Source organism: Nuphar pumila, chromosome 7, assembly GCF_984573655.1.
Source record: "Nuphar pumila chromosome 7, dmNupPumi1.hap1.1, whole genome shotgun sequence".
Taxonomy (NCBI): Eukaryota; Viridiplantae; Streptophyta; class Magnoliopsida; order Nymphaeales; family Nymphaeaceae; genus Nuphar; species Nuphar pumila.
In genome coordinates this window covers 6,232,342-6,249,386 of record NC_143255.1, presented here as the reverse complement: position 1 = coordinate 6,249,386, position 17,045 = coordinate 6,232,342, and the positions used below count along the sequence as shown (strand labels likewise).

General features: G+C 37.7%; 2 protein-coding genes across 2 annotated transcripts in view; both read left to right on the top strand.

The window, feature by feature from the left end:
* The window catches only part of CUL4 (cullin4), a 53,000-nt gene extending 43,356 nt beyond the window's left edge, over positions 1–9,644 (top strand). The window contains exons 10-17 of the mRNA XM_090013597.1: positions 7,934–8,040; positions 8,134–8,194; positions 8,297–8,428; positions 8,522–8,659; positions 8,733–8,813; positions 8,877–8,957; positions 9,144–9,224; positions 9,321–9,644. Of these exons, the coding sequence (XP_089869723.1) occupies positions 7,934–8,040; positions 8,134–8,194; positions 8,297–8,428; positions 8,522–8,659; positions 8,733–8,813; positions 8,877–8,957; positions 9,144–9,224; positions 9,321–9,434 (795 nt within the window). The 3' untranslated portion in view covers positions 9,435–9,644. The remainder of the gene's footprint in view (positions 1–7,933; positions 8,041–8,133; positions 8,195–8,296; positions 8,429–8,521; positions 8,660–8,732; positions 8,814–8,876; positions 8,958–9,143; positions 9,225–9,320) is intronic.
* Positions 9,645–11,412: 1,768 nt separating this feature from the next.
* Positions 11,413–13,284, top strand: LOC149830992 (D-amino-acid oxidase-like). Its single transcript, XM_090013598.1, has one exon. The coding sequence runs from the start codon at positions 11,765–11,767 to the stop codon at positions 12,722–12,724; it is 960 nt and encodes a 319-aa protein (XP_089869724.1). The 5' UTR covers positions 11,413–11,764; the 3' UTR covers positions 12,725–13,284.
* Positions 13,285–17,045: the final 3,761 nt, after the last annotated feature.

Below are 17,045 nucleotides of genomic sequence, written 5' to 3'. Positions count from 1 at the left end.
CCCAATTGTTTTGGGATGAAAGCGTAATTGTTGTTGTTGTTTGTTGTTGAATGACCAACTAGCTGTTGGGGTTTTTAGCCGTCAGGATTTGCTTTAATGGCTAGCAGTTAGTTTGACTAGTCAAACTAGCTGCAAAGACTAGCTCTAATGGCTAGTTTGACTAGTCAAACTAGCTGTTATGCCTTTCTCTATATATTGTTCATCCTTATTTGCTTCAACATCGGCCTTCACCACCATAGTGTTGTGCCCAACTTCATGTAGCCAAGCTCTGATACCAATAATGTTGGATATGGGGAAGATAGAGTACTCCTATACACCAACACACAAGGATAAAAGAAAATCTCACTTATAATATTAAAGAGCAAACAAGAACTACAAATAAGAAGGAACACACCAAAACAAAAAAAGAAAGACAGTCACACGTCTAATGTCTGTTTATATAGGCAACACAAACAGCAGTTACCCAAAGGAAACCATTCTAGTATACCCGCTAACACCACTAACACTTTATTTCATAGGTTACAATTTTTTAACCCACTAACATATGACCCTTTGTAACCATGACTTTTCAACTCACTCAAAACATTAATCTCACCACTATTCACTCTTAATACCACATTTAACTCTTTCAACTTTTCAACTTCCAAGTATTCGCGTATTTGCATCACATTTTATCAGTATCCTCAAATCATAATCTTGACCTTCTAGTTTTCCAAAGTTAGTGTTGTCTTCATCTTGGCAACAGTTGATTTCACTATTTGTCATCTGGCCAGGGGTATCTGATTTTCTGTTCCAAGACAAATTTCCTTTTCTTCATTTCATTGTTACCATCTTTTTTGATGTTAACCTTACCGGATGTGAGAGTTGCTGTCAAGAAAGAAGCTAGATCCCTTTATAATAGATTTAATTTGGCAATCATTTGTGGAGTTGGACATGAAGGACATTGTTGACTTACCAGTTGGATGCTAAATATTGGATTGTTGTCTTTCTTTGTCTATTTTGACTTTTGTGGTACAAATTCTCAGAGGCTTGATTTTGATGGGGATTGCAATTAATTTCTGTAGCATTCTTATCTGGTTCAGTTCTGAATTTCATTTTATCGATTTAAAAATATCTTTAATGAGAGTTTCCTAGGTTCATTTTGAAATGACCAAAAATCATATGTTAGTACGCTGTTGAGTGAGCCAATGAACAAAAATCTTGGCTTGATAGCTACTCAAGCTCAGTTTTTTTATCCAAGTTAATAGGTTGATTTAGCATTCCAATGCTCCAATAGTGCTCAATTTGGCTTGGGCTCCTAAGAGTCAATATGTACATATTTTGTGCATAAACTTCACCTAAGGTAAAATGCTACCCCAGTAACTGTCGTATGCTATTTCTCAGGTCCCACATTCGGCTCTTGTTGCCTTTGTATACATTGTAATTTATAGCAAAAAAGGAAAAAAGCTTTTCAGATTTTCTTTTCGTCAGGTTGAGCTCTAGATATCTGAGCTTGAAGAACCATGCTCAAGTTTGGATTGAGCTTGTACTGAGCTTATCTGGCACTAATAATTGCCAAGCTGAGCCTTAATAAGGTCTGTGCTGGTTCCTCATCTTGTGCACTTATATGTTTCATATGAGACAGTAAGAGCTTGTGGCTTTTCCTTCTACTGCCATCTTGTTTTTTCAATCACATTTAAATTACCGGTCGTGAGGTATTACCTTAGTTGTCATAGGTGCTAGGCGGGCCCTAAGCGGTACTTCAAATAAAAAAGTTAAAAGAAACATAAAAAACATAATAAGAAACATGTATACAACATAAAATCAATCAACAATAAGTAATAGACAAATAATATGTTGTTGAACACTGCATAACCTTAACTTGCTCAAATAAATTAAGAATAGATTAACGATTGAATAAACAAACAATACAACTAATAATGTGAAGAACAATACACAAAAAATAAAATCATGTATACAAAAAAATTAACAACAATAGACAATACAAGCAATAGACAAATAATGTCTTCTTCTCAACAATAGACATAATACAAGCAATGAACAAATAACATGTCTTCTCCTTCTTCGTCTTCTTTTTATGCTCTTCCTCGAAGAAGAAAACAAATGACATGTCTTAAAAAAATTGTTCAAAAAAAAAAAGATTAGGCTCTAAAAAAAGCCTAGGCAGTGCCTAGGGCCTCACCACACAAACCTGTTCGCCCAGGCGGTGGGGCTGCGCCTAGGCTGCCTAGGCAGCACCTAGGTGCCGCGTTTGACAACTAAGGGTATTACCATCAAATGCAGGCTTAGATGAAGCTGTCCTAGTTTTACTTTTTGCCATGGCTGTAATATTCTTTTAAAAGTATATATTCTTCTCAATTTTTGGCAACATTCATTCAATAAATACATGGAGATTGTACTGACTATTTGGTTCCTTTTAAAAACAATGCTATATGGATCTTCTGTTTGTTAGAAACTGTTAATCTCCTGCTTATTAATATGACACATAGCAAAGGTACATTGCTTACATCGGATTGCTTGATTATTCATTGTGTATGTACACACTACTTTTTATATAAAAATACACCTATTTAATTTATAATTTTATATAAATATAAAATTTATATACAGTGATAGGAGGGTGAATGACATCAAAATACAACACTCGAGTAGCAGTGAGGTAAAAATATAATGATGTAGGTAAGTATTAAAAAAAGTGATTTGAACAAAGTGGATTCATCATGTTTATGAGTTGCTAGACTAGTATAGAAAGTGTTGCTATCAACTACAATTGTCATAAGTGAGAATTTAGTTGTGAACTTGTGATATTGATTAAGTTATATCAAGATTTTCAATATAAAAATAGTATTACAAATCTAAAATAGTAAAAGATGGTATCTTAATGAAAATTAACTTAAGAATAGGTTCATGTGCAGCTAAGACAAATAAAATTCCATCTTTGTTGTCATAATTCCTATGTAGGAAGTTTAAAGTTTAAAACTTGAATAATCCAGGCACACACACACACACACACACACACACACACATATATATATATATATATATATATATATATATATATATATATATAGAGAGAGAGAGAGAGAGAGAGAGAGAGAGAGAGAGAGAGAGAGAGAGCTGCCTCCGACAGCTTACCACGAGTGAAGGGGGGCTTTCCGAGTTGATTTTCTCAAATCTGACGGTATAGATGCGTTCAACATGGTCGATTTTCTAAGAAACGACACTTGGATTGTGTTTTTCGATAGAAAAATGCAGTTTTTTAACCCTTGAATATTTATGATATTTATACAAATTTTGCTCCGTCGATTTTCAAACCTTATAAAAGCCTGCCTGTGTATCGGAATCAAATGATGCAAGAGTCCATTCCTATAAAATCAAACACGTAGAACACATCTGTACTGTCAGATTCGAGAAAAACATGGAAAGAAACCTTTCAAAAGTCCCGTAGGCAGCATAATCGGTGTAGGCAGCTACTCTCTACTATATATATATATATATGAGCTAAGGTTGCCAAACTAGGAAGCAAAAGTAGAAAACGATACGGGAAGCAGAGGCGAAAAGCGATGCCTTTTAAAATGTATAGGAAGCAGGAAGCGAGGAATAAAAAAAACAATATAAGAATTGAATGAGAATCGAAATGAAACACAAATAAAAGCTAAAATAAAAGTGACTATTCTTAAATTTGATGATTTTTTACTGTAAAAATTAACTTTTTAACAAAATTCTAAAAATAATGATTGCCAATTTAGAGAAAGCACATGGAAGTGAGTGAGAAGCGTGAGAGAAAACACATAAAAAACATGAAAAATAGAGTGAGAAAACATATAAGAAGAATAGTTGAAGCATGTGGAAAGCATAGGAGAAGCGTGGAAAATCGAGATTCCCATCAAGTTTCAGAAGCGAGGAGTATCGCGCTTCTGAAGCCAGTTTATGGGAAGCGGGCTTCCCATTTATCTAAGAAGCTTCCGGTAACTTTGGTATGGGGTAACATTTGGTCAGGTCTCTATTACGTACAAAGGAGTTTTCTTTTTCATTTTTTTATTTGTTTTTATTGTGTTGCATGAAACTAACCTTATGGATGTGATCTACATGGTTTGGTTAGCGAGAATTGGCTCTTGGACCATCCAGTTATGACACATAGGCACGATTTTATGACCCTTGAGAAATCAATGACCTGCAGTGTGCAATATTTTGTCGTTTGATACAATCGTGTTTTTTCATCAAATAAATATGATCCAAAATCTGATACAATCATGCCTATGATTTCTTGCTCATACAAACAGTCAGGTCAGCATGATCAAATATTACCCCTATATATTTTTATTTATTTATATTCAAGCATAAGCCCAAAGTCTTGGAGGGCTTTGAAATATAGATGACTGTACCCCTTCCCTAAAAACTGAAAAATGCAAAATCTAACCATCCTTAAAACATTCTTTCTTTTGAATTCATTTATTATCTCTCTCTACACCACATTTTTTTGTCTTCATCAAGGTCCTCGCTCCAACCCCAACACCTCTCTCTCAATCTCTCCCTGCACTTTTGAAAAGTCCTTTGAGTTGTGCCCCCCTTTCTTCCCATCTTTCTTTCCAATGAATTCTCTCTCTTTCTGTGCATTTCCCAATGAAGTCTCTCTTTCCCCCTTCCTGTCTATTGATTCTACAGGAGCATCTCTCCCATCTCTGTTCAATGAACTCTCTCCCACACACTTCACAAGATCCCTTTGAGTTGTACCTCTCTCTCTACTGCACGTTTTGCATTGTAAATGTAAACTGAGGTGTGTGTGGTTATATTTATGTACACACACGTGCATAATTAGTGGGCCAATGAGTCAACCATTTGGTTTGAATGAGGACATTAGGGCTGGGGGGTTGGAAGGGGCACATGGTTGATTAAGGTGTTCATTGGATCATGATGGATTTTTTTATCTATGTGCATGGTAGTAAGAGATGATAATAAGTTGATGGGATTGATGACTAATAATTGTTACTGAGAATTTGATATACGAGGGACTAAATACCTAACAAAAAAGAAACAAATGAGACTGGGTTAGAACGGCTTTGTAATGTAGGACAAGTCAAAGAACTAGATTGAAGTATCCTATACTGATCAGAAACAGGGCACTGTTCTAGGATTTATTATTATTTTTCTTTCTCATTTAAGATAAAATTCTATTTTTGGTTCAGTAAAATTCAGATTGTTCAGATGTGTTTCAATTAAAAATTTTAGTAGTTTCTTTATTGAATAATTGGGTTTTTGGTAGCCTGTTAATTGAATATGTATCTTTTTGTGTTAGAGAATTAGTATAATTTTCCCATTAACTTGAAGTATGAAGTAGCTGTCATTATTAAAATGCACTAGTTTACATAAGTTTTTTTTATTCTTTTTAGGGTATTTTCCATATTGATCTCTGACTTATTAGCCAAAGACTGATCCATCGCTGCTTTACCTCCATTTCCATAATCATCCCCACCTCTTTAATAACCCTACCCAAGGTTAAGTACCATCAATGCAGGTGATGGAAACTTCCATCCTTCAGTTAAATGACCAATTTGCTCCTCAAGGGCTGCCTGTTTGTGATAGAAACTTTGATTGAAGCACGGTTTTGATATTCTATTTTTCTGAAATTTTGGGTTTAAATGTTATTTGGATGGCTTTGTTATTTGTCAAGTAATCATTATGAATTAGTTAGATTTCAACTTTACAATAAAAAAGGAAAGGAGGTAAGCATAAGTCTTTCGATTTACCATGTATCTTCCATCAACTTCTTTACATGAACAGGAAGCCTCAAACAAGTTGATGATTCATGCTCCCATTCAAAATCAGTCCATCCATTCTTAGTCTGGGCTCCAAGGACTCTCCCTTTGTGTGTGTGTGTCCTATGTATATCTTTCCCATAGCCCACCTTTGGCTGCTCCATTCGTGTGCCCTCCCTTGCGCTTTTCTCATGGGCAGTGCCACCCATATCTCAGTTCAATGCCAGCAAAAGGAGAGAGAGAGAGAGAGAGAGAGAGAGAGAGAGAGAGAGAGAGAGAGAGAGAGAGAGAGAGAGAGAGAGAGAGAGAGAGAGGTACAAAAGGGATAATTTGACCATTTTTGAGAATCACTAACCACAGTTTATCATTGACCATGAATTCACCAGTTGTTTGACAGTAGGATGTAATTGCCATAACATTGAATAAGGTAGGGATGGTTATGCCAATATGCATGTGGCAGGGATGGATTTGTCTTTTGCTAATAAGTCAGGAATTAATATGGAAAAATCCCTTATTTTTATGTAAGATTTTTGCTATAAAAGAAACTGCATTTTTTATAATATGGAATTGAAGATTGTCTATATATTTCTTTGCTTCTCATGGATCCAATGAGTCTCTTTTCCTTGTGGATTTAAGTAGTCCTTTTTTCCCCCTTGCAACCAGCAACTATAGAAAGAAATTCTATAGCCTAATGGCTTATGGAAGTGGAACCTTTTACCATCAGATATCTTTGTACCTAAACTTAGATTTGCCATTTTTTTGTTGGCCAATGGCATGATGATTTTTTGGTAAGCTATTGCTTCCCTTTCTTTCTTTCATGGTAACATGAGGGAGGCACATTATGGTCACATATGTGAATCTTATTTTATGAAGTTCAAATTTTGTAGAAATGACTCTAACTCGTATGCAAGTTGTTCATGATGCATCTAGGTTGGATGAATATCAATACAATCCAAGTGGATCGTATAATTGTTAAAATACATTGTATTATATATATACACCTGATATAGTATATTTATACAATATACATATATCAGGGGTATTTTGGTCATGGTATATGTTGTAATAGGGACTGTGTTGTCTTTTTCATTTATTTCTTTTTGTTTTTTATTTAAACTGTTTTTGGACTGTTGGGAAGCAGTCCAACTAGTCGCTGGACTGCTCCCAACAGTCATATTTCTGACCGTTGGAGTCAGTCCAACGACTGTTGGACAGCCTCCCTTCTCAGTCTTTCTAGTCGTTGGACTGCTCCCAACGGTCTTGCATTGTATCTATTTTCCACTCTCTCAAGGCAAATGAAATTGACATTGGTAGATCATTTCTAGAACAAATGAAAAGGTTGTATTGATTGCTGAGAGCTAGCATGGGTGCTTGTTGCTTGATCAATGTCTTGGCATGTGAAGATTGTATTTTCCAAATTTAGAATATAAATTTAGTAAAAATTCATCCTTCTAGTCATCTACTGTTTCACAAAGAACTGCCAATTGAGGTGGTGCCAAGCATGCCACAAAATCTCAGCCGTTGCATCTGAAGGCCAAGACAGGAGGGTGCCTACAAAGAAGGGGTACGTAGAGAAGTTCTTTTCGAAGCTTTTGGGCAGTAGTGTTACTGGATTGCTGCATCATTGAGCTGTGATAAGCTAAGGTTTCCCTTTGTATGGTTGGTCTTGTTGTTGTGGCCCCAAAGCGCTGCTGGCTAGTCAAGGGTAACTAGGGTGCTTTCTGGGTTTTATTACAGCTGGAATCTACTGGCTGATCTCTCTCTCTTTCAAGGCAAAGAACTATGTCAATTAAGAAGGTGATCTTTCTAGTTTTTTACAGATACCATTGGTCCTTGTAACTAGGTGAAATTTTTTGGTGTGCAGTAGTTATGTTTTGTCCTTGACTGTAGAAGGTAAAAAAATAGGCCTGCAGTCAAAGAGTGGCAAATCTATAATGCAAGGGTCCATGTTATGTCCAATGGCTAATTTGTTGTGGAGGTTGTCTAATATTTTGCGAAGATAATGTACTGCAATAACTACAAAAATATCTGTTGATAACTACGAGTTGACTTAAATCTGGTTTGTGATTCTACAGGCGCATCGCTGTTACATTCTCATTTAGTTCTTTCAGGAAAGAAACTTTGCTGCAACCACCTAACATTTCACGCTATGTTTTTAACCTGTTTTGCTTTCTCAGGACATTGAGTTGTCCAGAGAAATAAACGATTCCTTCAAGCAGTCATCTCAAGCCAGAACAAAGCTTCCATCAGGAATAGAACTGAATGTCCATGTCCTGACGACTGGGTAGGTTATATTTTGTTTGCTTTTAGAATTGTGACCGAGTAAGCCCCTTTATTATCAACATCTGATCTTTCCATTTTTCATGTGTTTTGCCAGATACTGGCCAACTTATCCTCCAATGGATATTCGGCTTCCTATTGAATTAAATGTTTATCAGGTAAAATCAAACTTGCCTAAGTATTGCCAATATTGCAGGTTTATGAAACATGATATGCATTCTTGACGGCATTGTGCTTGTTTTCACATTGTTTTTGAACAGGACATCTTCAAGGAGTTCTATCTAAGTAAATATAGTGGTCGGCGATTAATGTGGCAAAATTCTTTGGGCCACTGCGTATTGAAGGCAGAATTTCCGAAAGGTAAAAAGGAGTTGGCCGTATCCCTCTTTCAGGTGGGCATTCGGAGCTTTGAATTGCATCTGGAACTTTCATTTATCTAATAAATAATTCAATTTATTCAAGACTGTGGTTCATGTTCTCAACAGACGGTTGTATTGATGCTGTTCAATAATACACAAAAGCTTAGTTTTCAAAGTATCAAGGACTCCACTGGGATTGAGGATAAAGAGCTGCGAAGAACCCTGCAGTCGCTTGCTTGTGGGAAAGTTCGCGTCCTGCAGAAGGTGCACAAAAGCAGAATTTTCTGAGGCTGTATGTTGTGCAGGAATCTTAGGCATGTTTAACTTGATTTTGCAGTTACCAAGAGGACGAGATGTGGAGGATGAAAATTCTTTCGTATTCAATGAAGAATTCAGTGCACCGCTTTACCGCATAAAGGTATGCTTCTGTTTCTTTACTCGTGTGGATTTGAAAAGGGGGCTAAAGCTGTGTTTGGGATAGGTGAATGCCATTCAAATGAAAGAGACGGTGGAGGAGAATACAAGCACTACAGAGAGAGTCTTTCAGGATCGCCAATATCAGGTTGCCTTTTGTCCGTTGTCATTGACATGTCTCAGAAATGTTGTGATTCATGAATTAAGTGAGACGTGGGATATTGTTTCTCAACTCTATACATGTGATTAGTTATGTGCTTAATCTTTGGTATGCTATCGTGCTGCAACTGCTGCTTGTATAGTTAACCAGTGGTACGCTATGGTTGGTGAGCAGGTTGATGCAGCTATCGTGCGGATAATGAAAACAAGGAAGGTACTGAGCCACACTCTCTTGATCACTGAGCTCTTTCAGCAGGTAATGTCAGCTTGTCAGCGAAATCTCCATCCTATGTTCGATACCATGTTTTATGTTTTCAGAGAAAGTATTAAACCATATAATGTTGGTTGGCAGCTCAAGTTCCCTGTGAAACCTGCGGACTTGAAGAAAAGGATTGAAAGCCTTATTGATCGTGAGTACTTGGAGCGAGACAAGAGCAATCCGCAGATATATAACTACTTGGCTTGATACATTTTCATTAGTTCCGAGACTCTTGTAAATGACTCGACTCACAGAATATTTGTTCTAAATTACTAGGCCACAATGCTAATGGTACTAAATTACTGAGTCTCGGCATGTATAGTAGTAGCCTAGTAGGTTAAGCTGCGACCACACTGTAAAGTATTGTTTTTTTCTTTGTTTTTCCCTTTTTTGTTGTGAGTATCCATAGTTACAGAAGTGGATGCATGATGCATGAAGCATGAAGCATGAAGCATGAATCATGAAGCCAGTGCTTACGAAATACACGACTGAGTAAGAAGCAACAGTTGAAGCACTTAAAAAGCAAGTTGAAGTACATTAAATTTGTGCTTCCACTTAAATGTAACTTTTAAACTCTTTATTTATAGGAGACGTTTGACCTTTTAATTCAAAATATCGACAAACATTTTTTTGAGAAAATACAGTTTTTTAACAATAAGGTGCATTTTTAATATTAAGTAAAATTTTCATAACCCAAAAAAATAGGCATTTGATTTCTGAAGCCAGCTTTTTCTGAAGTTGTGAAAAGAACGATACGGTTGGCAATGATGGCTTCATACTTTCCAAGGGAGTTCACGAAGGCTTTCTGAAGCTTCTGATGGCTATGATTGAACCAAGGTGCTGGGTGGGGTTTCGAACATTCGTGTTTCATCTTCAATTTGTGAACATGACTTTCTTGGTTCTTTGTTTCAGGAAAAGAGCGATTGAGATCCAGCTGCCATTACATTAACCGCGCTCTAAGCGTCTGAAAATCATGGGGAAACCACTAAGCTAGTTGCAGAGAGGGAGAGAGAAGATTTGGCTGTCATTTTTCTCATTTTATTTATTTATTTTTATTTTAATCTCTTTAGTAGCGTCGTGTGACTTTCTTTTGTTCTTCCTCACTATGAAGGGAACGATCAATTATAAAAAAAGCTAAAATAAAACAGGGAAATTTTTAAATAGCTCCCAAATGTTTAGGCCAAATTCATCAGCACACCAAACGTTTCAGACTTTGCAAATGTTTACCAAAGTTTTTACTTGGGTTAATCAAATGACTCTAATCATAAACTAATGATGTGTTGTTAATCTAACTCATGTTGCGAAGTTTTCATTTTACCCTTGTAAATAGGAAACTAAAACGTGTAGGCTGTCAACTGAATGTATTTAGCAAAAGAATTTATTGCTTACAATGTTATTTGAACCATTGACCTCCCTAAAATAAACCACAACTCTACACTATAAAGTTTGTTATCAATTATTTTTCAAAAAAAAATTATATATTTAGATTGTGATAAGCCAATCAACCCAACAATTACTTGCCCTACTAAAATCTTATCATAAGATGTGATCTACATGCTTAATTTTATAGGAATAGATTTTTGAATCTTAGGATAATGATAAGTAGTTAGGTTTTTATAAGATTTAAAAATCAACTATTACAATTTTAAAAAATAGTCAATGAAAAATCATGTTTTTTATAAAAAAAACATTATCCAAGTATCATTTTCTAGCAAATCAATCTGAACACATTTGCAAGGTAGATTTGCAAAAAACAACTCCAAACCTTATTTACTAGTGATAGACTAGTGATAAGCTCAAAAAAGTGTCAGGCAGCTACCACTTTTTCCAATTCTATATAGGCTCAAAATTAAGTAGATTAAGTTTTGAGATCTAAATAAAAACCTTAATTTCACATAGTTACAATAGCTAATTGATCTTTTCTTGAATTAGTAATACTTTTGTCAACTATATATAAAAACATTGGGTCTAATGAAAATACATTTAATTTGTGTTCATATATTTATCGGATCAATTATTGAAGAACCAGACCTGCTTGATTGGCTTATTACGGTATAAATATATATATGTCCTTCAAGAAATAATCAAGAACAAACTTAGTGGTCTATCGTTTTTGGCAGTAAAATTTTCCTAAATATATTCACTACAAGTTTTATTTTCCTAATTAGGTGGGCATTTGCAAAGTCTGAAACTTTTGGGGTATTTGAAAATTTCCAAATAAATTAAAACAAAACAAATGGCGGCAGCAGGCACCTTCCTTCCATCATCGTCATCTTTTCTAGTTGCAAGGGTTTCTCCATCGCTGCAACTTTTCCCTCTTAGTCGTGCCCATCCGCGACCCTTTACCGCCACAGCAACTTCATCATCATCATCAGGCATGGAGAAGGCTCCGCAACAAGCAACGGCCTTCATCCGCAACCACAGGTGACGGTGGTCGGACCCCAAAAAGGGTTGTGGTGTGCGGGGGTGGGCGTGTGCGCCGCCTACTTCCTCGCCCACAAGGGAAGAGGCGCCACATCCGTCACAGTCCGTGGACTATGCTGCCTGCCTCCGGCAAGGCCGGTAGCTTCCTGGCACTCGACTGGTGCAACGCCTCCCCCCTCTCCCAGCTCCACCGAACCCTTGCTCGGGAGCTCGACTGTTACCTCTCCTACGGATACCGTCTCTTGGACATCCTCCTTTCCCTCTCCTTCCAACAACGGCAGCGCCAGCCACCAGCATCTAGGTCGGACGCCAGAGGAAGTGGAGGCAGTCTTCTCCCTTCTTGGGTTGTAGGTCGGTTTTCCGGAACCCCAAAAACCATAGGAACGACGGAAACCACCGCTCAGGTCCACCCCCGATTGTCCACGCGAACCCTCCTGTTCAAGGCCACGGAAGAGTACGGGGTCCAGCTGGACCTAGTGGAGGGCGTGGGGATCGATGAGGGTAAGGCTGTGTCGGTCGCCGTAAAAAATGGTGGTCGTGCTTCTGACGGTGGGATTCCTAACGCTGGGACCCTGGTCGTCCAAGCTCGGGCTGATATCGTCTCTGTTCAGCGTGTACGGGATCAAGGCGCACAGCATCGTGCTGAGGCCCGAGGAGATCACCCCTCACGCCCTCTTCCCTCAGCTACACCACCTCCCACGGGAAGTGCCTCGACCCGTAGGTGTACCCCTCGGCCCAACGGCGAGGTTTACATATGCGGCATGTCGGAAGACGACGCCCCGGTGCCGGACAGTCCGGACCAGGTCGAGCCGAGGGCGGAATCGATCGAGATGCTCAAGGGGATCGTCGAGCCGGTCCGCCCAGGTGGAGGCGGAGCAGGCTTGCTTCTTGCCGTGTACTCCGGACGGTCAGCCGTGATGGGGAAGATGCCTGACGTTGAGGGGTTGTATGTGGCGATTGGGGACAACTGCTTCAACGGGGCTGCCATGGCAGAGCTCATCTTGGACGGCCGCTCCGCCATCGTTGATCTGGAGCCTTTTAGCTCGAGTAGGTTCCTTAGACGTCGGCCATGACTGACTGACTGACTTGGTTCTTCTCGACCTTGCTGCTGCCTATTCTGCCATTACTGTAATCTTATCTTGCATCAGAGACAGAAGTTCCCGTTTAAATCTCTTCTTTTCTTTTCTTAGTAAGTTCAGCCTTGAATAAATCAAACATCTCGCTCTAGCCCCGTTTTGGTTGCGTGCCAATGTGATCCAATGCGTTGCCGATAGTCACCCTCCAAAAATAGACGGTGCTCAATCTGATACGGCTAACGTCAACAAAACTAGTTCAATGGAGAAGGGAATTGTTTTTCTAGAGTTACCCCTTCATCTTGGCCTAGGATTCATCACTTCACTTCCACACACAATTGAACAAAAACTATTAAATAAGATGCAATTTCTGAGTCATTCTGAACAGGCAAGATACACTCCTGTAAAATCCAATTTCTAAAGAGGCCCTTGACCAGCTGTCCCACGGGGGAAGAAAGGCACCAAGTAGATGTCAAGAGCTTCTGTTGAACACACATTGAGAATGAGACGCATCAATCGAAGGCGTCTCTTGAAGGATCTCGATAAAGAGGAAAAGCCACTGTTATGGTTCAGTCATCCTGTTAATCGCCCAGATGTGCCACTGTTCGGTGTTTGTGGTGTAAAACTTTAGGAGTATTCCCCCTCTCCAACTTTTTAATGTCAAGAGAGATACTTTTTAATGTTACGAAAGACTTTATTTCTTTGTGGTTTTTGTCAATTTGATGTTGTGGAGAGCTTTCTAAAATCTGCTTGGAAGCTATGAGCAGCTTCTACTTTTTTCTCTTGAAACAACTGAGAAGCATATTCTTGTTTTTTTCTCTTTTCTTTTTTGTTTTAAACTAAATCATATTTGGCTCAGTGTTTTACTGATGGATTACAACTTGTGAGCAGGCAGGCCAAACTCACACTATGGCACTAATCAAATCAACTATTTTATATTTTAGTCATTTTTTGGATTTGATTATTTACAAAAATGTTTTTACATATTAAACTATTAACATTTATTTTTATTTGTTAAATTTCAAAAAATGTGTGTCCTTGAGTGAAATCTGGTCGACCCGGTTCAAGCGCATGGCTCAGGGTTTGCATTCTTTGTCCAAGCATCTGTAGAGAACATGCAGCCCCTATGGTTTATAACGAGGTGTTTTGCAGCCATTTTCAGACTGAATGGGGGAAAAGGCCAGGTGCAATCATGGAGGGTTCATCTCCTTTCTTTAACAAGATGCATCACATTGACCAGGTATGTTGAGGTTTTGATTGCTCAGCATGTTATTAGGGAGAAATATGGTTAAAGGGGAAGGCCATGGCAATGACAGGTGCTAGGATTAGAGATGGAGGAGGGGATCTGGGTTTGGGAAGGGCCTTATGAAAGTATTCATTACCTATTTACAAGGGGTAAGGGCGCAAATCAGAGATGGGAATCGGGAGAGATGTCTGGGTGGGGGAATTAAGCCTTGGAGAAGAGTTTCCATAGTTATTTCAGGTAGCCAAGGGAGGTGGTTTAAGAGTGAACACTTGTTGGTTTCAAGGGATAGGATGTGATATTTGTTTGAGATTTGATTTGGCATTTCAGGAGTAAAGTATGATATAGAAGATTTCACAAGTCTTATTGTCCGAGGGGCAGTACGTTTTGATTTGGAGATATGCGTCGGATCTGATAATGACTAAAGATATTCATGCAAAGATGAGCAAAGACGCCAATGGAATACGCCTGTGCATCACACCACAGAAGATATTATTGAAGAGGCTTTTTTTTACAACCTTTTTTTTTTATTGTAACTGCTTCTCCTTGAGGCTTTTGTCATATTAAAAAGCAGAAGGTTCTAAGGTTTGTAGCACTGATCCTTTGTGTGATGTTACTCCATTACCTTTGCATTCACACTTTATGATGTCCAAACTAGTTGCATATGTCTTTCTCTCATGCTCTCCCATCAAGTTAGTGCTCTAGAGAGCTAAAAAACAGTGGAGGCCAAAATGAACTGAAATTGAGACTGAACTCCAAGTAATATGCCTGAGGTATTCAAGAAGGACCTCAAGATGTACTCAATCTACAATTGTTCTCTTTACCAATAAGATGAGTGAGCATCATCTAATGTAATCACCTTCCTTTCCTGACTGATATTTCATCACTTAAAATCTTCCAAGTATATAATCCATAATTTTATTTTATTTTCAAAAATGAAAAAGAGGAGCAAGGACGCATTTAGTTATTTTCCTTAGAAGAATTAAGTGGGAACTTGAAGAGAGAGTAAACCTCAAGTGTTCACACTCATGTGAACTGGTTAGGAAGTCACAGGATGTGACTTTGATGCTCTAGCCACTTATTGGCTCTCATCTTTGTAACCAACAGCGAATCATATCTCATGACTCACTGCAGACCTTGAATTCTGCCCATCTTTCAAAAAAAAAAAATTTGTTAACTATAGTCCTAGACACTTATTTTGGAATTAGAGCCACAAATCTCATTCTTAGGGAAAGCTCGACCAGATAAAATCCCATCGTATTTTTGAAAATCTTGTTTTTCCTAAAAAAGTCAGGAAAATATCATTATATACTAAAATATAGCATACAACTATATTAAGCATACAAATAATGCAAGAAAGAAGTATAAAAAACATGCAAAATTTTAAAAGTAGCATGTTTTTACCAGCAATTTGAAATATCATGTCAAATTCATGATATTTTCAAATTATCGGTGATACGTGCGTCTGTAGTATGAATGTGATGACACTTGTTTTTGTTGTTATGATTTCAGTGACTGCATCGGGGCATCCAATAATAACCATTGAGAAGATGATTGATCTTGTAATAATAGCTGTTTTTCCCTTAATTTTTACCTGTTGCTTTACTTTTGGGTCTGGTCAAGATAAAATTAAAGCAGTCGATACGGGCTCTCATTTGATATACTCGGCCCTAAGAACTTGGACCAAGATTTGGATTTAAATTGGATCTATACATGGAAAGACATCTGAGGAACGATTCAGACTTGAGCTTAGATCTATGAATGGACCAACCATTATATTGGAGGTAGATTCAGACTTATACTTGAACCTATATATATATATATATATATATATATATATATATATCTGAACCAAAACTTTTTTGGATATAAGGCCGTATCTAACCTGAATTTGGATCCAATATTTCCCATCCAACATCTGTCAAACATGTCCACTTTTAAAGGGAACGCCTGAATCAACGCACAAAAACTCTTCTTTTGAAGAATAAAATCAGGTGCAAAATCGTGCTTCTTGTCTAGGTTTTTTTCTACATCTGGATCGAAATTTTTATTTCAATCTTCTTGTTATGTGTTCCAGGTCTGGTCTCAACCAGGCCTGTCAATTTGATAGGTCTGACCCAATCCCAACCCAGCTCAGATCTGATAGGACCTGGGTTCAAACTAACGTAAGTAATATGGATGTGGGTTTGGCTTATAACATTCCACACCGACGCCCGAGCTTTTATTGAAATCCTCGATTTTTCAGTACAAAATTTTGATATTTAACAAGCCGGTCTTTGATTTTCAATTTTGTGGTTCGCTCAGTGGGTTTGGAGTTCAAATCTATTATTTCAATATTGAAAAATGCTTTTTTTTTTTTGTAAATGAGCCGACACGAGCTCAGCTTGTTTTGCACGGCTGGTTTGCATGCCATGAGTTTAGCTCACGAGCTCGCCCACAAGAATAAAGGCTTGAGCGCCCTTCGTTTGGTTCAGTTGGCTTGTTTACCAGCCCCAAGGAGCTTGGACCCGCCTGACTCTGAAACAAATTCGAACCGTTGATGGGTGTGGTCTCAACCCTAAACTATAAGCACTAAACTGAGACCATTAGTGGGTGTCACTATTGTATAGCAACCAGCACGAGAGCAGCCATCACTAAAAACATCTAGCGACAGTAACTGACTGTCACTATTGTGTAGATTTAGTGAGGGTAATTTCCATTGCTATTAGCAGACACCTTTAGAGACATGTTTAACTGTCACAAGATCTCTTTATTCAATAATGACGGTTTATAATGTCACTAAATATGTTTTATCAAAGAAGATCATTAGTGACAGTTTAAGCCATCACTAATAGACATGCCAATAAATATATAAAATATTACCTATATATATATATATATATATATATATATATAAACTGTGGGTGTTTAATTATAAACATAAATATGAATCTATTAATATAAATGTGTAAAATCAAAGCTAAGATGGAAAAAGCACAAGAAAAATGGGTTTTTCTAACTGGTAAACGGTGTGTGCAATACCATGTATATAATTCTTTAACATGAAATCTTAACAATGTCATGAAGTTGTATTCTTGA